The sequence below is a fragment of the Canis lupus genome, chromosome 6 (genome assembly GCF_003254725.2).
Source record: "Canis lupus dingo isolate Sandy chromosome 6, ASM325472v2, whole genome shotgun sequence".
Lineage (NCBI taxonomy): Eukaryota > Metazoa > Chordata > Mammalia > Carnivora > Canidae > Canis > Canis lupus.
This window is the reverse complement of record NC_064248.1, coordinates 61,862,144-61,886,086: the sequence shown is the minus strand read 5'-3', so window position 1 is coordinate 61,886,086 and position 23,943 is coordinate 61,862,144. Positions and strand designations below refer to the sequence as shown.

The following is a 23,943-nucleotide window of genomic DNA, read 5'->3' as shown; positions in this document are numbered from 1 at the left end:
CTAAAATAGTTGACTCAAGAAATAGAAAGGGGCTGTAGTGTTAAATAAAACTGTGCTGGGGAAAAGTCTAGAGTGTTGCTCTAAAATGGTTAGATCAATCAATGTTCTTGCTAAAATAATGAATTAGAATGTGATTCATCATGATCAGTTTCAAGAATGAGAATAAGCTAGTAAGTGTAGTTTTACCTCTATTGATTTTGTCACAGATAAAGCTGTTTCAATACTTCCTGCTGATTTGGGCAAAGGAAGAGAAGGCAAGACAAGTATAAGAATCAGCATAATTTTTTTAAAAGATTTTATTTGATATATTTGAGAGAGAAAGAATGAGCAGGGGGAAAGGCAAAGGGAGAAGCAAACTCCCTGCTGAGCATGGAGCCCAATGTGGGGCTCAATCCCAGGACCCTGAGATCATGACCTGAGTCAGTCAGATGCTTAACAGAATGAGCCACCCAGGAGCCCCAAGAATCAGCATCTTAAAAAGTAAAAGTTGCAAAAAAAAAAAAAAAAAAAAAAAAAAAAAGTAAAAGTTGCAAGTAAATATGAATTTGAGCTAGAAAAAGTAGTCCAGTGAAGAAGTAAATATGATGGTAATAAAAATGTCCACAAGTAACCTCGAATTGCAAGGTTGATTTTAGAATACTCACCCTGGAAAGATAAATCAAAAGAGAGTAATACTAACTCATCCAATCAAGATCAGGACAGAAATGCCTTGATTCTGATTTAAAATGTGTATTCTAGGGGTGCCTGGGTGACTCAGCACTTAAGCGTCTGCCTTCGGCTCAGGACGTCCCTGCACGGAGCCTGCTTCTCTCTCTGCCTATATCTCTGCCTCTCTCTCTCTCTCTCTCTCTGTATCTCTCATTAATAAATAAATAAAATCTTTTAAAAAATGTGTATCCTATGGAGAAAAATATTACTTAGGGACATCTGTGGCAAGAGGAAAGTCAATGATAACAGAAAAACTGGTCACAGGACCAGATTTAAGATTGGGAATAGAAAAAAAAAAAAAAAGATTGGGAATAGAGTATGTTTAATACAGACTTGTTGATTGCTTTTCTAATTAAAGGAAATCAGGTTCATTTATGCTTTCTCTGTCTAAATAATTTTCCCTCATCTTTCTTCACCTGGAAGACTTATGTTATAAAATTGAGTAACATTTTTTCCAAGTTTTTATTTAAATTTCAGCTAGTTAACATACAGTGCAATACTAATTTTAGGTATAGAATTCAATGATTTATCACTTACATTCAAGACCCAGTGCTCATCCCAAGTGTCCTCCTTAATACTCACCACCTGTTTAATCCATCCCCCCTGCCAACCTCCCCTTCAGTAACCATCAGTTTCTTCTCTATAGTCAAATTATGGAAGAAGCCCAAATATCCATCAACTGATGGATCAACTGATGGTTCAACTGATGAATGGATTAAGATGTGGCATGGAATAGTGCTCAGCCATAAAAGAAATGAAATCTTGCCATTTGCAATGACATGGTCGCAGCTACAGAGTATTACGCTAAGGGAAATGTCAGCCAGAGAGACAATTATCATATGATTTCACGTATATGTGGAATTTAAGAAACAAAACAAATGAACATAAAGAGAAAAAAAAAAAGACAAACCAAAAAAATTGAATAATATTTTGCTTCCAAATCTTTTTTTGATCCCCAAACCATTACTTAGGTCTCTTCTAAGAAATCTCACACCATCCTAGAGTCCTACAAGTTCACTTAATGTAGTGCTATATTATTTTCTTCAACAGATTGTAAGCTTCTTGAAGGCAGTTTTATGTCTTACGAACTATAATATTTTGGACAACTAGTATAACATCTGGTACATAGTAAGTGCTAAAAGATTTGTTTTGTTTTTGCTGTCATTGTTGAGTGACTGACTTGTTTCCTTTGGGAAAAAAAAAATGTCTGGTAGCTACTTTTGGCCCCTGGGTACTTGTTTACAACCACTGGTTCAGAGCATCCCCATGGATAAATTCATAGTTCCTGTCAATCCTGCAGAAGAGCCTGAAACACCCTGTCATTCTAGAAAGCAAAAAGACTATAAAAAGTGTCAAATCTAAGGTTATATTAAAAATACTGAGGGGGGATTGAAGAAGATAACGGGTAGATATGTGATAATATGAACTTCAGTAAGAACAAGATCACAATGGATTGAAACATATCAAATATGTTTAAATTCATAAGTTGGTAATGATACAACAATTAAAGAACTGCCCACTTATAGAGGATGAAAGGAAGTTAACTCCTTATTTTGAAAACTGGTTTAGAAAGGTGAAGAATCAGGCATTTATTCTACTTTTCCCATATATACTGTGCCACTACTAACCAAATAGTAGATGAGGAGATGTATTCAGCTAACAAATAAAAAAGGAATGATACAGCAAACATGTCTCTATTTTGCAATCCCCTAAATCTAATACATCTGGGCAGATGAGTAATCAGCTGTTACTAACACCATAAAAAAAAGAGAGAGATAACTGGACATCATGTGCTTTCTGATGAAAGAACACAGTATCGCCTATAGTCTCACCAAAAACAAACAAACAAAAAATGAATGTGGCCAGGCCTCTGTAAGTGACTTTCCAGGTCACATGATGGGGGATCTTTAACAGCTAAATTATAAGGGGGGAAAAGGGAATGGAAAGAAAGCTTGTAGACTGAATGACATACTAATAAAATAAATTACATCATAGTTTTAAAAGATTCACACGTGAATGACAAACCATAAAAGAAAAAAAGCACTGCCAAGTTTTGGGAGAGAGAAAGGTTTGTGGTTGGGTTGTGATTCAAAAAAGCTTCTGGGGATAACTGGCAGTTCTATTCTGACCTGTGTAGCAGTTAAAATAGTGTCTGTCTTACAACTCTTTGTGATACACATTTGTTTTATATAGTTCTGCATCTGTGCTTTATTTTTTAATAAGACAGCAAGAAAAAGTTTATTGATGTGACTTCTGGGTAAACATGGAATATTAAGTATATGCATGAATATCTGTTCCTTCTTAGACATTAAAATAATAGTAAAGCAATATTAAAAAGACATAAAGTGACAAAGACTAGGGGAATTAGAGACAACAAGATGTCAATAATTCAGAAGCCTTTTATTTCTTTTTGTTATCTGGTTGCTGTGGCTAGGACTTCCAGTACCAAACCAAATAAAAGTGGTGAGAGTTGACATCCTGACTTGTTCCTGATCATAGAGGAAAAGCACTCACCTATCAGAATGGCTAAAATCAACAACACATGAAACAACAGGGGTTGGTAATAATGCGGAGAAAAAGAAAGCATTGCATTGTTGATGGAAATGCAAACTGGCCAGCTTTGTAAAACAGTATGGAGGTTCCACAAAAAGTTAAAAATAGAACAACCCTATGATCCAGCAATCATACTTCTAGGTATTTACCCAAAGAATACAAAAATACTAATTCCAATGGATACATGCATCCCAATGTTTACAGTGGCATTATCTACAATAACCAGATGTGGAAATAGCCCAAAAGTCCATCTACTAATGAAAGGAAAAGAAGTGAGGTACACCCGCAGACATATACACACAATGGAATATTACTCAGCCATACAAAAAAAAATGAAATCTTGAAATCTGCAATGACATAGATGTAGCTAGAGAGTATTATGCTAAGCAAAATAGGTCAGTCAGAGAAAGACAAATACCATATTATTTTGCTAATATGTGAAATCTAAGAAACAAGCAAAGGGAAAATAAAAGAGAGAAGGGGCAAACCAAGAAACAGACTCTTAACTATAGAGATTGCAGTGATGGTTAATCTAGGGGAGAGGGGAGAGGTAATCTAGGGGAGACGGGAGAGGAAAATAAGTGATGGGGATTAAGAAGTGCACTTGCTGTGATGAGCACCGGGTGATGTATGGAAGTGCTAAATGACTAACTGTACTGTACACCTGGAACTAGTATTATACTATTATGTTAACTGAAACTTAAATAAAAACTTTTTTTTAAATAAAAACTTTTTAAAAAAAGATACTGATAATCTGATCTTATAGTCATATCAGTTGAATTTTTAAAATTAAAACTTTATTTGAAAGCTCAGAAATACATCAGTACAGCTATTAAAAGGAGAAAAAAATATATTTTCTTCTCAAATAGGACACTTTAGAAACTTAACCACAGAACATTTTTATTATGTTAAAAGTTCCTATCTGGGTTACTACCAAGTAAAGGTCTTACCTTTTAAACAACAGATTTTAAAATACAAAAATTAGAATTAACTGGCTCAACTGAACTTTAATGATAACATATGTATATAAAAGAATTTTTTTAACCTTTCAGATTTACCAATCAAAATGTAAATCAAAAAAAAAATGTAAATCAAATGACAAGACATGGTTGTCCTTACCAAGAAACAACATTTCAAAGAACTTACTGATTGAAAGATAAAAAGTACATCACTCAGAGTATAATTTCCATTAAAAAATTATGTTGGCATGAAACAATACAGAAAAAAAATTAAAAACAAAAATCTGATAAAGATGCTTTAATTCATTTGTTTTAGTTTGAAATAATTTGGAAACCTCTGAAAAGTCAAAATGGTTTCTCCCACAGTATGTTTCATTATTTCATTATCTCAGTTAAGTCATCACATCACAATTAAAAATACATCTTAGTGAGGAGAAGAAAGAGTAGCCTCCTTTCTGGTGCCTTTATTTTAGGCTGAGATATAACTGACATACAACATTATATTAATATCAGCTGTAAAACACATCATTTACATGCATATATATTGTGAAATGCTTACCACAATGTCTAGTTAAATCTATCACTACAAATGGTTACAATTTTTTTTTTTTATCTTATGATGAGAACTTTTAAGATCCACTCCCTTAATAACTTTTGGCAAGAGTTAGAAGTTTGGAAACTAGAGTGTCTAATAGACTAAGTATGTGATATTCTATGACATACATTGAGCACTTTCATATTTCTTTGATAAGAGTTAGAAAGTCTCTCTTTTCTACCGAATTTTTAGTCCTCCCGTTAAAAAATGGTAAATGGATAGACAATCTACAAATAAACCCAATGGATAAACTAATTTTGGCATATTGGAAAATGAAACAACCTGGATGTGGCAACTTGGATGAATATTGAATGTGTTGTATATTCTTAGTCTCCTTTGTCATAGATTGACTGCACATAGGTGGGTTTACTTCTGGGACTTCTGTTCCACTGATCTATGTCTCTGGTTTTAACACTAATATCATACTGTTTTGATTATTATAGCTTTGTAATATACTTTGAAATCTAGAAGTGTGATGCCTGCCTCCATCTTTGTTCTTCTTTCTTCAGATTGCTTTGGCATTTCAAGGTCACTTGTGGTTATACACGTTTTAGGACTATTTGTTCTTTTTTCTGTGAAAAACACTATTAGAATTAGAGTTTGCACTGAATCTGTAGATAGGTTTGGGTAGTATGGACATTTTAACAATATTAATTCTTCCAATCCATGAGCATGACATATCTCTCCATTTTATGTGTGTCTTCTTCAATTTCTTTCATCAATGTCTTACAGTTTTCAGTGTACATGTTTTTCACCTCCTTGATTAAATTTACTCCTAGAGATTTTATTCTTTTTGATGCAATTGTAAATGAGATTGTTTTCTTAATTTTCTCTTTCTGATAGTTCATTATTAGTGTAAAGAAACAGGGTAAATTTTGAATGCTGATTTTATATACCTTCTTAATAGAAATAGACTAATCACTAATTTCTATCAAGAAGCAGAAAACTGAAGTGGCTTTAAAAATAGTAAGTGAAAATGTGTCATCTGTTTTTAGACTCCTCACATCTGTTTACAGCACTGAGAAGAGTGACTCAGCACTCCCTCAAGTAAAACCATTGTTTTATTATTCTCTAATCACTAAAGGTTGGAAACAAATTCACATGCATTTTTTTCAAGCAAAACCTGGGAACCAAAGTACTAGAGATTCCAATAGTTTCCTGGGAAATCATAAGAGTACAATATGGTCATTCTTATTTTGGCAGTAGTTAGAAGTTTGCAAGCTAGAATATCCTAGAGTAAATACACGATGCTCCATGGCATATATAGAGCACTTCAGTATTTCTTTGATAAATGTTACAAAGTCTCCATTTTCTATTAAAAAAATAGTCTTTCCAGTTAAAAAAAAAATGGTTAAAAATAGTAAATGGATAAACAATCCACAAATAAATAAATCCAATGGATAAACCAATTATCATATATCAAAAAATGAAACAACCTGGATGAATCTTGAAGACATTATGCTAAGTAAGAGACCCCAGATGAAAAAAAAGTATACACTATATGAGTTCATTTATACAAAAACTTTAGACAAATGCAAATTAATCTTTAGTTACAAAAAGTAGATCACTGGTAGCCCAGGAAAAATTGGGGGCAGGAAGGTAAGAGGGAGAGATTACCAAAGGTAAACCAGAAAATTATTGATTTTGACAGATATGTTTGCTATCTTGATCTTGGTAATGCTTTCATAGGTTATACACACATGAAAATATGTGAAATCACATAGTTGAAATATACATAACTTATTTATGCCAAATACACCTGAATAAGGTTGTAGCAACAACAAAAAAGGTAATTGGGTGTTTTAGAAAATCATTGCTATGGGGCAGTACACAGTTTGCAATGATTTGAAGATCTTTAGAGAGAAAATAGAATTTATTCATTGAACATGTCCCCAGAAAAAATAGTGAAGTTCAGATTTTAGATTGTTCTGGAAGTAGTAACATATTCAATTATAATAATAGGCTGAAATTAAAGTACATGTTTTGGGAAATTTAAACTTTCCTGATATTTTATAAAGTAGCTTTAAAATACTCTGTTGTTGATAACATGATACTCTATATAGAACTTAAATTTTTAAAAATAATAATTTAAAAAATAAACTAGGAATAAAAAATACTCTGTTGTTATATAGAACTTAAATTTTTAAAAATAACAATTAAAAAAATAAACTAGGAATAAAAAATAAAATACTCTGTTGTTATAGACAGTAGCATCATTTAGGCCATTTAACTTACATAAATTGTCATTGATTTTTATATCAATCATGCTTTAAATATGCAAGAACACAATACAGGGCTTAAACTTATCTTCTTAAGTAGTTTATAAGTCTTAACAAAGTAGAAATGAATGTATTTCTTATTTTAAAAAGTCATATTAAAACAAGATAAAATTAATAAATCATTCGAGATAGGGCAACATATAAGTTATGGACTCCTAATGGGCAAAGTTATTCAAAATCTAGTCTGATGCTTGTTGGGCAAAGTTTTTCAAAATCTAGTCTGATGCTTGTATACAGCACATTCAATAAAGATCTGACAGCTTCAATTGATGACCAAATTAAAAATGAATTATTTGAATAATTATTTTCAATTCTGCAGTTTCAAAGTTATTCTTTGTCAAAAAAAAAAATACAAAAAACAAAAAACTGCTCCATAAAACTTAACTAGCATAGCTTCTATAGATAGAATAGCAACATATGCAAGTGAGAAAGAATGCAGTCAGAGGGAGAGAGGTACTATAAAGGGAGAATTGCGTTTGAGATGTGGGTCCAAAAAACATAAGATTTCGTTCTTTAGCATTTGTGGAAGTACATGCCATTTCAGTAATATGGGGAGTCCAAGTTAGAAAGTAGTAATAATAGAAAAAAAGAACTAAAATGACCTTTTCTGAGTGAGAATAATCCATGTAAAATTTAATGCCAAAAATAAAATATTTGACAGGGCAGGAGTAATAAATTCACTTTCCCAGGAAAGTATAGAAATGAAACTTTAGCACAGGGCAGCATGCAACTGCAAATTAAGGAACTGTTCTGTCTTCTGGGAAAACCACAAACAAAATATGAGCCTCTGGAAAAATAAAGGCAAAATAAGGAATTCATCTAGGTATCTGGCTTTCTTTCACTTTCTTGTGCTGTTTTGGAACTAAAAAGCCATAAAAAGTGGATTTTTTTCATTACAATATCATTGAGAATATTTGCAAATGATTATTGCTATTCATATATTTTCCCTTTTGCAATTCTATATTCTTTGGTAGTAAATATAGAACAGCTGAATTCTATTAATATGTAGCATCCTAAAAATCTAGCAAAGAAAATCCAGAAACAATAAAAACAATGAAAATTCCTTAACACAACATACACTCTCTGAATGACTTGTTTAATAAGACTTTATTTAAATAACATTATCAGTATGCTTGAAGTCACTCTTAAAAGACTGTTTAAATAATATTAACAGTATATTTGAAGTCACTCTTAAAAGAACCTACAAAATCATTTGCAAAGTCCATTTTTATTTTACTGAAATCCACACAAAGTTATACTAAACTTTTAATTTTAAGGTAAACTATTTTGACCATTATGTAATCCTTAGATTTGGATAACTCCTAGTGACAAAAAGCAGTGTTAGACTGGGGAAGGGAGAAACATGAGAGACATAAAGGAAGAACTACAAAAGTGAACAAAGAAAATTTGAATTTTTAAAAAGATTTTATTTATTTACTTGAGAGAGAGAGAGAGAGAGAGAGCACGCCCATGAGCAGAGGGAGGGGCGGAAGGGAGGCGAGGGAGAGAAAGAATCTCAAGCAGACTCTGTGCTGAGCGTGGAGACCACACAAAGTTCAATCTCATGAACCTGAGATCAAATCAAGAGTCGGACATTTAACCAACTGAGTCATCCAGGTGCCCAGAAATTTTGGGATTTGATAGATGTAACTATCTTGATTTTAGTGATGGTTTAATAAGTTATACATATGTCAAAAATTATCAAATTATACAATTTAAATATATATAGTTTATTATATGTTTTAGATAACCACTGCTCTAGACAATAGTTTGCAACCATTTGAAGACCCTTAGAAAACTTGTCCCTACATAAAAATCGGGAAGTTCAGATTTCAAATTATTTTGGAGGTAATAACAGGACTATGATTTGATACTCACCTTTGGGTAAGTATCATTTTAGGTACTCCATGTATATATATTTGACTCATTTAGAATTCTTATATGCTCTTGGCATTCAACATACACTAGAGAACAAAAATATTCCCTGGTACCATACAATGTGTATTCCGGAGACTCTATCTCAGATTCTCCCTTTTTCAGTGTGTGTAGGTTTGTGGCAAGGAGTGGGAATGTTAGATGATTTAAAAAGTTGATTTATATTGTTATGAGGAACTGGCATATATCAATTGCCTACTTTTGTTTCAAATGCACAGCTACAGGTCTGGGAAATCCTATTCTCGTTTCTCCAAATGGAATGAATATCGTGGCTATTTTGTTTTGTTTCTAAAACCATGCTGGTTATCTGAGATTCAGACCTATATTTAGCCTCACTAAAAAGAACGCACTTTATTCCAAGAACCTGGCCTTGGAGCTACAAGCAATAACTGATCAATACACTGGGTTATCTTCTTTTGGAGAAGGGAGGGTATATTTTCAGCTGTGTGGGTGACTGTACTCTGTTACCAGAGGCATTTTAAAAACTGGGGGCACCTGGGTAGCTCAGTTGGTTAGGCATCCAACTCTTGGTTTTGATCTCAGGGTGGTGAGATTGAGCCCTGCATTGAGCTCCATGCTGGGTGTGGAACCTGCTTGGCATTCTCTCTCCCTCTGCTTTCCCTCTCCCCTCTGCCCTTTAATATGAAAAAAACAAAACAAAAAAAAATGTATAAGTGGGAAGAATGGTATATGTAGATACTGGGCATCAAAGATAGAAGGCATCTTCTTTTTTTATCTGCTCACCAGCTCTTTGAAAAATTACTCTTCCCCAATTTGTAGTCCATGCGGTTCTGGTCCCAATCCCAATTTCCAGGGGTGAGTAAATGATCCAAATCTTGCCAATTACAGTACTCCAATCCCATGACGACTGTAACTGATTTAAAGATGATCATGTAATCCAAGCCAGATTGGCTGGAATCCACCTTAGAATTTTTGCTAGAGCTATAAAGAAAAAAGAATGCTTTCTTTTTGCTAAGACTGCCTAGAATTGCTAATGGCCACCTTTTCCTCACTGTGTTCCTGTGACTCAAGCCAACAGTAAGGCTAAGAGATGGTGAGTGTCTTGATTATATTAATCAAACTCTTGTATCCAGCCAAATCTCTAGGCACATACATTGCTGGACTTCCAGATTACATCAGCCAATCCTGAGTTTGGCTTAAGACTATTTTAGGTAGGTTTTGTCATTTTTAATGGAAACAGGCTTGACTAAAACATTGAATTATTTGCAGTTTTTTAAATATACCTAGCTTCCTCATATATCTGTGCTGGAATACCCTTTCCCTCTGTTTCCATTTGAAAACTGCTATTTCTTTAAGTCTTTGCTCAAGCAACCATACTTCTTGGAAGTCTTCTTTCACTTCCTACTCCAGGTTCCCTCATCATATAATTTGTTGCCAACTCAAATATAACATAATCTGTGAAGCTTTTCATGGTTCCCCTTAGACAGAATCAGTAGCTTGTTCCTTTATATTCATACAGAACTCTAATATAGCCATACAGTACCAATGACTCTATATTGTAATTAAGAGTTTCTTTTTTTCCAATAAAATGTGAGCTCATAGAGGAAAATGAATATATCTTATCCATCTTTATACCTCTAATATTTAACTTAACATGCTGCTGGCATACAATTCTCCATAGTCTCTTGCATTTCAGTACATTATACAAATGAGATACTGACTATGCATCATTCCAGCCTGTCTTTTCAGAGATTTCTATATAGAAAAGATGGCCATAGTGTCTCCCTCTGTAGCAAAAGGCAGGAATGCTTACTGTCCATATAATAATCTCTTTCTGGAACACATTATTATTTTTTTTTGTCACTAACCATTATAAAAGATTGTTTCTCTAAGTTCAAAGTTACTCTTATGTAATACAACCATTGCAATATGCAAATGTCATCTAGCCCTCTTCACATCATCCCATGAAAAGTAAGGCTCCGTGAATCATGGCAAAAATGCTTTTACTCTGGAAATGGCTATTAAGAATAATAAACTGTCTTTTGTCTCTGTCCCAGAAGTCTTGCATCTTCTAACAAAATCTGTGAAACTATCAGGCTAACTTGCTGGCTTGGAAATAGGATAAAATTTCAGATCCTTTACAGTCTCTGACAATTCTGGTGATAAGAATGGGATACTGATGGAGACACAGCTTTCCTTTAAAGAGGAAGTATGAGGGCCTTATCAGATGATTAATGAGATTTGAGGAAAGTCCATGAGAATAGGCAGTGAACATGTTAACCAAATTGCATGGTCAACCAGGCAATAAATGATCCTCTACTTTGCTGCCTGCTAAAAGGAGGAATTAGAGGAGATGGCTATAGGCTAAGTGCTAGGAGCAGGAAATATCTTCAAAGACAGTTGTCTTCATTGTTGCTAACTCTCTTCTGGGTGGGAAGATTTCTTCATCAATCTAGTGAGCAAACTCAGGTCTACCTCAATAGAACAATGGTACTAAGTACTATTAGTAATAGCAACAAATAGTACAAAGATTCATTCTGGATAGGTAGAAGAGTCAGCCTCCTTACATTCAACTGTTATGGAGACTCCCACCTACAGTGAGTATGAAAGGACAGAAATTTGTGAGCACTATGGGCAGAAACCAGGCAAGTCAATAAAAATTCAGCTTGTTCATTTGGGAGATTGGGGGCAGGTTCCATATTTTTTCACAATGCAACAATTGTAATATTAGGCTTGACTACCTAGCTACTGAAGCCTCTGTCTTGATATCACTTGGAATCAAAGACCTTATGCAATTTGACACCAACCTAGTTTTACAACCTTATCTATCACTCTATACCAGGAATCTGTCAGCTAGTCCATTTCATTTACTGTTTTATAAACCCATTATGCGTATCAGCTAGATGTCTAGGCTCTGTGCATATGATTTACCCCACCTGGAATGCCCTGCCATTTATTCATCAACAATGTAATTCAAGATCCATCTTTTCCTTAAATCCTTCCCTAATTCCTCCATCTCATGGTAATCTTTCTCTACTAATAATGAACTATAGTAACTACTTATTTCTTACATGATGCCTTTAAGATTATCTAACAGTAAATGTATATATCTTGATTTTTCCTAATTTGCTATAAATTGCCTTAAATTATGGACAATATGTTAGTTTTGTGGATATCCTACAGTGTTTACTAGGCATAGCTTTGTACACAGTAGGAACTAAAGAAATGATTTGTTATTGACTGATTTAATCATATTTTCTTTCAGCACCAGGTTTTGAGTAACAACTAAAAACATCAAATTACTCAACCAAATCCAAGTGATGAAAGATAATGAAGAAGTAACTGGTTTAAGTAAAGGAAACCCAACTGGACTAAGATCTATGTAGATCTTATGTAGGCTGGCTTATTCAAGTTAAGTTCACTATGGTGTTAAAATGGACATTTAGAGGCATGCCTTTGATATGAGCAGACTCTCCAAATGAACTCTGCTATTTGTCTCTAGTGAAGACCATCTTAGTAGAAAAAAAAAGGACCCACTGCTTGGCCATTTCTGGTATCTCTGTGATTGGTGGTCTCAGCTCATTTTTGTAGTCAACACTTGGCCCCACTTACCACGTACATCATCCAAAATTCAATGATTTGGCAATCTCAGTAGTTCAGTCTAACAGCTGAATCAACAAACATTCTAACTATCCTACTACCACATTTGAAGGTAGTCTGCTGCCAGAACTGGGAGAAAGCATGGGGTTGGTGCTCAAAACTGACACTTACTATGCTTAAAGAAATAGAGAAGATTCATGTACAGTATTTTCCATGTGTTTTTGTTAAAAGCAAAGAACTAGCATGGAAAAAAATGTAATCTTATGTTTAAAGTATGTGATGCATTTTGGGACATCTCTAATATTTACAATTCTGGAAAGGGCTAAAAGCACAGATATGTTTACTTCTCTGGTATAGCAATTTTACTTGCCTAGAATAAGTAAAACATTATGAAGCAAGAAAAAACAGTTTGAAATAATAGACTGAAGTAAAATTTGTTCATATGATCTTTAATGATGAACAATCTCTTCAATGTCCATGACAAATAACAGCATTTATAACAAAAGTTTCAGAGTGCTTTGCTTTCACTGACTTATGAAAATGCAAGCTTCTGAACTAGAAGTTACTAGCAAGAAATACTGGCCAGTCTTGTTTTGTCTTATTGGTAATATAGATGACAACTTATACGGTATGATTAATTTGAGGAGCATCAAAGTTTCTAAAAATCTTTCCCAGCTCACTAAACAGCACCCTAAATTCTACAATTCAAGACTCATTGCATTAAGTTCAGGTCTGTTTGGTGTTAAAATGTAAATATCCTTGAAAGGGGATTGTATTGAAGTTAGCTGTTCTGCTATTTACTGCTTGAAGTAAAATATATTTATCAGGTCTTTAAATATATTTAAATATTAATATTAATATTTAAAATACATTTAAATATATCAGGTCTTCCTTTGATAGGAAAAGAAACACCGGTTATTTGAGATGGACAAGAATTCATGCTGAAGAGGGAAAGAACATAGGAAGACCAGTGGCTGTAGGAATCAAGTTATTTCGCTATTTTACAATTTTCTCTGGGGAATAAACTAATTCTAGACTTTTAAAGAATTAACGGACTTCTAATTTTTCATTTGATCAAACATAATTAATTTTGATGTCTGGGAAAAAAGACAGATGGTGACAGTGGAGGTGTTGACATAATCTGAATTGAATATTGATTTCTTTTTTTTTTTTTTTTGAAAATGATTTCTTGAATATAAGTTCCTTGAAGTCAAGATCAAATCTATGGACTTCAGCATTTTTTTTTTTTAGTAATAAGAATATAATGAATATCTCAAAAAGATCTGTTGAAAAGAAATAATTAGAAATGCCTGGGTGGCTCAGTGGTTAAGCATCTGCCTTCGGCTCAGGTCATGATCCTGGAGTCCTGGGATTGAGTCCCACATCAGGCTCCCTGTGTGGAACCTGCTTCTCCCTTTGCCTGTGTCTCTGTCTATGTCTCTCATGAATAAATAAATAAAATATTTTTTAAAAATAATTAGAACCGGATTGTCAAAAGAAGAGCTTAAAAGGAAGAGCTACTCCTATAGTTAGGTAGACCTTTGGGTTCTAAGGATCAGACAATCACATCTAGATGACTGCCAATCATATTGTGTAGAGAGAATGTCAGAGATCCCTGCCAAGATTAAAAATCTAAAATATGCATGGGTGGTGGTTTCTATCAGACCTACTGTTTAATTCACCAGACTACCACCTGCAGACATCAGGTAGATTGTGGAGATAGACTGCAGACTACCACAGCCCCAGTTGGAGATGCTATGTCAGATGTTGTATCATTAATACAGCAGATTACTAAGCCCTTCTATATTTGGTAATTGATTTGGTAATCACTGATTTGGCAAATGCCCTCTTTTCCTTTATAATTAAAAGAAAATAAAAAATAGCCCTATGCATTCACATGGGGCCCTTCCAATTTGGAAATATAAGCAGATCATCTTCACAGAAAGAGATACATAATTTATAAGATTTTACCTTTCTTTCCTGACCAAGAAAAAAAAAAGGATGAGCACATATGTAAATATTTTAAAAATGTAATGGCATATGGGAAATAATCATTTCAATCAATCACAAAAAAAAATTAAAAATCATAAGGCTATTTTATGGATTTACATGGAAGTAAATTTGAAAACCTAGATGAAACAGACAATTTCCTAAGGACAATTCAACAAAGCTAATCCCATTAGAGATAGCTTAAAAAGGTTAATTTTTTTTCAAAGCAATAGAAAAATTCATCAAGGAACTACCTTATAGAAAAGCATTGATTCCAGATGGTTTCACAGAGGAATTCCACCAAACCTAATAGATAAGATAGTCTCAATGCTCCATGAATTACTACAGAGCACTAAAAATGAAGACTTCTTAATTATTTTGATGAAATAAGTATAACACTAATACCTAAGCTTGACAAAGTACCAAAAAAGATTGAATATTATAGATCAAGATCACCTACAATTATTGATGCAAAAATACAAATAAATATTAGTAGCATTAGCATTATATCAGGAAAATAATATATCACGATCAAGTAGAATTTTTTTTAAAAACTGCAACAGAAACTAGTCATTATGTAGAAATAGTCAATACATAGACACTATACAGAATAACCATTATATGGAAAATAGTTAATAGAAAATCTGTTACTATACCATACAAATAGATCTAAAAAAAAAATATAATAGTCTCCATAGATGTTGAAAATATAACAAATACTTAAAAAATATAACAACCATTCCTGACTAAAGAAATCACTCAAGCAATAGAAACTAATAAATATTTCTTTACATAATAAAATATAAGCATATTTTAATTCTAATGCCAGAATTTACTTCATGAGTGATCACTATAGTACTTCCATTAGGATCAGGAACAAGGCAAAGATGAACACTGCTTCCAATTCTTCAACATTGTACTGGAAGTATTACAATGTCATTAGAATGAGAATTGAATTACAGGTATGAGAACTGAGAAAGAAGAACTAAAAGGATCTCTATTTAAAAATTACATGAGAGTATGTCTAGAAAACTTTAGAAAATCAATGGCGAAATTAACTCAAAGATAAGAAACTATTAAGGTACCAGGATGTAAAATTAACATTCAGAAATCAAAACTCTCCATATCTATACAAAAACCTGTTAGAAAAATCCCATTTACAATAGCTACAAAAGATACTTGAGAACAAATTTAATAAAATAAATCTATATGTACAAAACCTTCATGAGGAAAACTTCAAAATATCCCTTAAAAACACAAAAGGAGACTTGAACAAGACTTGAACATACCTTTATTAAAGGTATTCATTATTCTTGGACTGGATGATCCAATATCATAAAAATGTCACTACTCCCTAAATTAATCCATTAAGTACAAATCAACAAAAATAATAATTTTTTTGTGAAGCTAGTTATGTTGATGCTAAAGTATATATGTAAAAAATAAGTAAGTATAGCCATGAAAGCGCTAAAAAAAAGTAAAGGTAAGAGAACTTATAGCCTTTCCAGATATTAAAATATACCATAAAGTAGTATTACTTCATAGGTACCAAAGTACCATAACACATAAAAGCTTTAATGTACCAAAATTTCATTTGTTTTGATTACTATAGCTTTGTAATATAGCTTGTAATCAGGGAATGTGATTTCTCCAGCTTCGTTCCTCTTTCTCAGGAATGCTTTGGCTATAGACCAATGGAACAGAATAGAAAACCCAGACATAAAGTCATGCACATACAGTCAACTAATTTTTGACAAGGGTAGCAAGAACACACAATGGGGAAAAGATGGTCTCTTCAATAAATTGTTCTGGGAAAACTGGATATCCACAAGTAATAGAATGAAAACAGAACCCTATTTTACACCACTCAAGAAAATTAACTCGAAATGGATCAAAGACTTAAATATAAAACCTGAAGCCATAAAACTGCTAGAAGAAAACAGGCAGAAAGCTCCTGTCTTGGCAATGATTCCCTGGATAAGACACCAAAAGCACAGGCAACAAAAGCTAAAGTAAGTGGGAAACAATAAAAAAAAGAAAATTGAAAAGGCAACTCATAAATACACTCAATAACTAAAAGACCGTCTAATTAAAAAATGGGCAGAGGGGCAGCCCCTGGGTGGCTCAGCAGTTTAGCGCTGCCTTCAGCCGAGGGCGTGATCCCAGAGACCCAGGATCGAGTCCCACCATCAGGCTCCCTGCATGGAGCCTGCTTCTCCCTCTGCCTGTGTCTCTGCCTCTCTCTCTCTCTGTGCCTCTCATGAATAAATAAAGAAAATCTTTTTTAAAAAATGAGCAGAGGATTTGCACAAATATTTTTCCAAAGAAGACATACAACGGCCAGTGGGTACATGAAAAGGTATTCAACATCACTACTCAGCAGAGAAATGCAAATCAAAACCCCAATTAGGTATCACTTCACACCTGTTAGAATGACTATTATCAAAAGGATCAGAAATAACAAGAGTTAGCAAGAATGTAAAGAAAAGAGAATGCTTGTGCATTCTTTGTGAGAACGTATATTGGTACAGCCACTTCAGAAAACAGTATCAAGTTTCCTCAAAAATATTAAAAATAAAACAACCATATGATCAAGCAATTCTACTTCTGGTATTTGTCTGAAGAAACGTAACAATTAACTTAAAAAGATATACACACTCCTATGTTCACTGCATTATTCACAATAGGCAAGTTATGGAAACAATCTAAAAATATTTTATTTGATGGGTGAATGGATAAAGATGTGATATGAAGGAGGGAAGATGGTGGCAGAGAAGAACCCTAGGCTCACCTTGTCCTGCAAATACAACTAGATAACTATTAACTCCTCCTAAATACCCCCAGAAATTGACCTGAAGAATGGCAGAACAAACTCCACAACTAAAGGTAGAGAAAAGGCCACGTCAAAGAAGGTAGAAAGTGCAGAGATGTGGTTTTCTAAAGAAATGGATTAAGGCTGATGTGGTGGGGAGGGAGCTGCAATTGTGGAGAAGGGTGAGATACAGACTAGCACACAGAGGAGCAGAGAGAGAAAATGAATCCCACAGCAATGGCTTGGAAAGTGAGGGGGCCAAATTTTGTGAGTTCTTGCAAGCAGCAGGGCTTAAAGTCTGGAGTTTTAAAGGTCAGTAAGTATGTCTGGGATAGATCCCAGAGGGCACTGCTCTGATCTTGGAGAGAAGGCAGGCAAACAGCCCATTGACATACAGCATGGAAACAGCAATCTGAAGAATGCCTGGGGCAAACAGTCCGAAGGCTATTTGTTCATCTCAGAACATGTCCCAATGAGGCAGTGTTCATGGAAAGACCCCTCTGGGAACAAAATAACTGGCTACAGCCATTTCTCTCCCACCCCCCACCCCGCACCTCAGTATAAGTACAGGCTGCCCTGCAGAAACCAGCACAGTCCAGTACTCTCTACCTAACTTGCTTACACCAAACCCTGCCATGCTGTGCTCCAGTGGAATCACCTCTCCCAGGCATGCTTGCTTCAGTGCCCACAGACCTTTCCCCTATAAGATCAGCCCAAACTCCTGCTCACATTGCATCTCCCAGTGTGGGGGTTTGCAGAGCATCAGTTCCAGTGGCAGTGGCAACAGGTCTCATTTCACAAACACCTAGTTAAAACTGTGCCACATTCAGGCCAGGGACCAAACACTCCTCACAATAGGCAAACAGAGCTTCTGCAGATGACTGGCCTGATGGATAAAGCAGTCAGGACAAAACAGCAAAGCACACATACTCTGGAAACACTTTCGGAAGTACCAGACCCTGGGGAACAGGGTACACCACACAGCAGGGCAATTCAGGACCTCTTCTTCATAAGGCCATTACCCTCCAAAACAGCAGACGTAGTTGACTTTCCTAACACAGAGAAACAGGCACAGAGACTTAGAAAAAATGAGAAGACAGAGAAATTTATCCCAAGTGAAAGAACAGGACAAGTCCACGGCCAGAGATTTAAGTGAAACAGATATAAGTAACATGCCTGATAGAGAGTTTAAAGTAATGATCATAGGGATACTCACTGGACGTGAAAGACATGAGTAAGACCATTAACACAGAGATAAATAGGTTATTTTTCAGATACCAACTTCAATCTTTTCTCACCCAATAATTAACAAAAGCTATCACAGAAGTATAAACCTAGGTGTCATCATTTTGGCCCCTAATAGGATTACTTTTACTGAATTGTATTTTGGCATTATGACATCATTAATCTAAACAGAAAGATGGAAATCACACAATACCATGAACTGTTGCCCTTCTTTTGAACAATTAATGTGTTTTTTATACAAGGAAGAAGAGATTCATATAACTGATCATGTTTTACTATTTCAGCCAGTAGGAAGTTCTGAGAAGCTGGTTTTTCAATCTCAGCTGAGTTCTTAATACAACTCAGAAATTATTTTATAAGTCTCCAGCTACTCCTCCATTTACTCTTCAGAGATTGCCTCAAGTGCCCTCTTTCTGCACACACAGTCCTCTTACTCTTGCGATTGCCTCCTACTTACAGAGAAAACAGAATCTACCCTATTTCTTTTCTTTTAACTTCCTTCTCCCTGTGAAAAATTTCCTACATTTGTGCTATGCACAATTTATTTATTCTTGATCTTTCTTGCTTTGTACAGAAATGTGAATTTCCCCCCAGGTGTTGCTTTAGGTCTAACACTCAAATTTTTATAATGATTTGTTCTCAAAAATTAAAAATTAAAAAAATGATTTGTTCTCATCCAGTTCTAAATATTTTCCAATTTCCATTGTGATTTGTTTTCTTTTCTGTATGTTTTTAAGTTACCAAAGTTTATCTTATGGCTCTTATATTATTAATTTTAAGCTTAATTGCACTATAAATAGGAAATGTGGCTTTCTGGGGGCAAGTGTCCAGGTGCAGTATTTTTGAATCTTGTTTCATATACTCTCCTTAAATGATTTCATCTGTTACAACTGCTTTATCTAATACCGCTGTGTGGATAATTACAAATGTTTATCTCTAGTCCTGAGTTTCAGGCCTATAGTTTTTATACACTGATCAGACTAATTTCTTTTATGCCCAACAGACACTGCTGTCCTAACAAATTCAAAACCAACACATTATCTCTATCCACACCTCTAAATATCTTCTTCGTTCTTTTTTTATTCTCTATTTTTAGGTTATCCCACATTCTACCCAACTCTTCAAGCAAGTAACATTAAAATTGTCTCTTACTCCTTTCTTACACAAACTAAATGAACTTAACTGAGCGGTTCAAGGGCTATGAATTGTATATCCTAATTATTTCTTGAAACCATGTTTTCTCTATTGTAACAGGCCCTCATCATTTATAGCCTGGCCTTGCATTATCCTCGTAAATAGCCTTTAATTAGTTTTGTCACCTTTCCCCCTCTCCTTCTCATTTACTGTTGCTCTCGCTACCACATGTATGTTGAAAACACAAGTCTGATCATTTCATTCCCTTGCTTAAAAATCTTTGATCACTGCCTACAGGATAAAGTCTACATTTAACACAACATTTAAAACCCCCTATCTGGGCAGCCCCAGCGGTTTAGCGCCACCTTCAGCCCAGGGCGTGATCCTGGAGTCCTGGGATGGAGTCTCATGTCAGGCTCCCTGCATGGAGCCTGCTTCTACCTTTGCCTGTGTCTCTCTGCCTCTCTCTCTAGGTCTCTCATGAATAAATAAATAAAAATATTTTTTAAAAACCCTGAGAAAATTAATCTACTGCGCAAGTAGAAATTTCAGGTTTGATATAATAAACATACTATTGTAAATTCTTAGATCTGCAATTCTACCAAAAGTCTAATGTTGAGGAGGATTTGGATAAAAGGGTTGCCTTATATATAACAACTGCCTACACATAACATTTTTATGATTAAAAAAACTTATGCTCTCTAGATTAGACTCCTTTTCCAAAACAACCCTCTACCAGTTAGATGAATACAGGTTACATCTTTGGCCCAATGAAAACATTTAATGCAGGTAAGCAAGTAGAATGAGACTAGTCTGACAAGGGTCAGCTCAGGACCTTAGTAGTGCAGAAATCAAACACAATGAGACAATGTTTTGAATGATGATTGCAAATCATAAAATCTCAAAGGCAACAGAGAAAAAAGAAACATCTCTGGAAGACCAAGTAGTAAGTAAAAACATAGCCCATGGATCCTTTATCCTGGCTTTAGGAAAAAGAAGAAAATTATTCCAACCAAGTAAAAAGGAGGTGACACTGTACTCCCTAGCATATATCCTATCTGTAACAAAAGTTACAACAGAACAATCTATGTTCATAATAATAATCTTTAAAGGTAATAAAAAACAAATTAGGTTCTGTATCCTCAGTATGAGAAGACAGGTAAACAGAAGTCATTCCAGGGAGGTTTGTATGAAAAAATTATTAAAAGCATACAGGCTCATAAAAGATATAAACATATTAATGTGTTAGTTACTATTTTAATTATCTGTTAATAATTGCTTCAGTTTCTCAAAACAATTTCCTTCTTCCCAGAATGCGAACATCAATATATTGCTGTATTTTATCTCCTTATTAATAAAACTAGGTAAACAGAGTTTTTTGGATTTTTTTTTATCAATATCCAATGTGTTTTTAAATGAGACAGTAAGTAAGAATAGGCATTTGCTGAAGAAATCAGCCAACCCTGGAAGAGCTGCAGGGTAAGAAGTAGATTTTATGGTTTACCAAGAGAGGGAGAAAACATTGGTAGAGTGCTATTTCTAGAAATTCCATCTACTGCTCTGACACTGTTCATTGCTCTGATTTATTCTGAAGCCAAATTCATTTTCTTAGCTTTACTACTGTATCTATGATTCTGAATTAGATGTGTCTGTGTATTTATATGTGTATGTACATGTATTTTTTGGCTTATATTTCTGAACTAGAGTGAGCTTCAGAAGCTTTTTTTTTTTTTAAGATTTATTTATTTATGATAGACACAGAGAGAGAGAGAGAGAGAGAGAGAGAGGCAGAGACACAGGAGGAGGGAGAAGCAGGTTCCATGGCAGGAGCCCGACGCGGGACTCGATCCCAGGATTACAGGATCGCGGCCCGGGCCAAAGGCAGGCGCTAAACCGCTGCGCCACCCAGGGATCACCTAGAAGCTTTATCTCCATGTGGCATGTATCTTTGATGCATAAAATGATTTTTATTTTATTTTTTAGATTTTATTTATTTATTTGACAGAGAAAGTAAGGTAGCGCCAGCAGGCAGAGCAGTACAGGGAGAGGGAGAAGCAGGCTCAGCAGGGAGCCCAATGTGGGGATCATGACCTGAGTCAAAGGCTGACGCCTAACTGACTGAGCCACTCAGGTGCTCCATAAATTGATTTAAAAAAAAAAAAATTCAAATGTTTCATCTTAGAATGTGTTCTATGTGAACTTGCAGGGAAAAAAAGAAACTCTACATCAAATATTCAGCCAAAGTCAAAATTTTGAAGAATAAATAAGCAAATGTGATAAATGTACTACAGACTTAACTATATTTATTCTAGAATATAAGATCCAAATGATATATGCATACAGCAAAAATTAGAAGCATTTCATATTAAAAATTAAGTGGACTTTATCCCAAAATTTGATTTCATACCCCAAGTATGTGTTATTAATAGTTGTGGTGAACAAATAAACCAGCTGTGATGGAATCAGGACTATAATGTGGCTAATACCTTTCTATTCCCTTGGGATCACCTTTTGCTATAGTAGAAAAAAAAATTAGTCCAAACTATTTACAAAGATGTAAATTTTAATGAGAATCTTTCTTAAGCCTATTATATAAAAACATGTTTTACAATCAAGTTTAATTATTATGACTTTTGTTTCAAATTTATTATCTTCCAACTAACATTTTACCTCTGGTCCTGGAGGGCCACATGGTCCTTGGGGTCCTGGGTCACCCACCTGGCCCTAAAATAGGGGTGGGGATAAAATTGTAAGCATTAATCTAATAAATACAATATGAAATGGAAATAGATGTATAATAAGCAAACAGAACTCAATGTATTATGCCACACAAAATTATAACGACTTTTCAGCAAACAACAGTCAATATATTGTGTCAAACAGAGTTGTAACTGCCATTCAGAAGGACTTAATTTGTAACCATCATCACTATGGAAAACTTATTTAAATAAAATGTGTGTGGATGTAATATATGTTTACTCCTAATCTTGGAGATACAAACAAATTGAGTCAAGTGCTCAAATCAAGAAAAAAAAAAAATGCATGGATATGTGTCTGTTACCCAGAGATAAGGCAATAAAGTTTGACTTAACAAAGTTCGGGACTCTAGATGTGGAGCTGTTTCCATAATCAACCAGAGTCTGGGACTGTCCTTGAAAATTCCTTTCTCCTTTGATACTACAAGAGGCCGCCTGGGTTAATAATTTAGAATCATCTGGATTTAAATCCCTGCTGCTAAATCTTTCTTAGCCTCAGTTTTCTTAACAATAGAAATAATAATGATAACAAGTACTAACATTGTAACAGGGTAATTGTGAGGATTAAATGAGATAATATATTTAAGGTGCTTAGCTTACACAGTGCCTGGAAATAAATGTTAACCAATTTTGTAACCTTTAATCCTTCCTTTCACATCCTTCTCTCTCTTGGATACCTAAAATTCCTAGATTGTTTGGATCATTAAATTAAAATGTTGAGGATTTGTTTTAAGTATCTCTGAAGCCATTTTCTGACATTTGGGTTAACAGCGTGAAATTAGAGCTGGAGAGGAAGTTCAGTGGAGAGAAAAATGGTCAGAAAGCCTGAAACCGGAGAAGGCTGGACATATTCTCAAGAGATGAAAGGAGACAGTTGTCTGATACCCTTATTTTCATAAAACAACAACAACAAGAAACTATTGAATTAAAATTATTTCTGTCATACTAAGTTTCTATATGAGTTTCAAATTTGACTTAATAGGTCTCAGATTACATACAATTACAGGATACAATATGTGTTTATCCATGATTCAAGAAGTAAAGCTCAGTTTTCCATAACCACTTAAGCCATTCTCATACAGTCCTTAAGTATTCGGGTATCCGGATATAAAACAGTACACAATATAACTACTGCAATCAAATCTAGAAAAAAGCAATGAAGTGTTACATAAAACTTGATTCAAGTTCTCCTAAAGAAACAAAATCATAATTCATCATAATCAGTATCTAGGAGTCAAATTCTTAAAATGGTATTTCTCTAAAGAAAGATAGGGCTCTCACTGGAGACCTCTGGTGGCCAAAACCAAACAACAAGCTAAATTTATAGGTTTTGAGGAAAAATAGGATTCCCTAGGTCTTCGTTTTCAGAAAAGTTAATTGACAACCAGATGTTTAAAAATACAAATTTTGGAAAAAT

The 23,943-nt window shown here is 34.3% G+C and overlaps 1 protein-coding gene across 4 annotated transcripts in view; it reads right to left on the bottom strand.

The window, feature by feature from the left end:
• The window catches only part of COL24A1 (collagen type XXIV alpha 1 chain), a 387,744-nt gene that overhangs the window by 253,929 nt on the left and 109,872 nt on the right, over positions 1-23,943 (bottom strand). For all 4 annotated transcript variants that reach the window (XM_025417772.3, XM_025417773.3, XM_025417774.3 and 1 more), the window contains exon 20: positions 22,441-22,494. In XM_025417772.3, the coding sequence (XP_025273557.3) occupies positions 22,441-22,494 (54 nt within the window). The remainder of the gene's footprint in view (positions 1-22,440; positions 22,495-23,943) is intronic.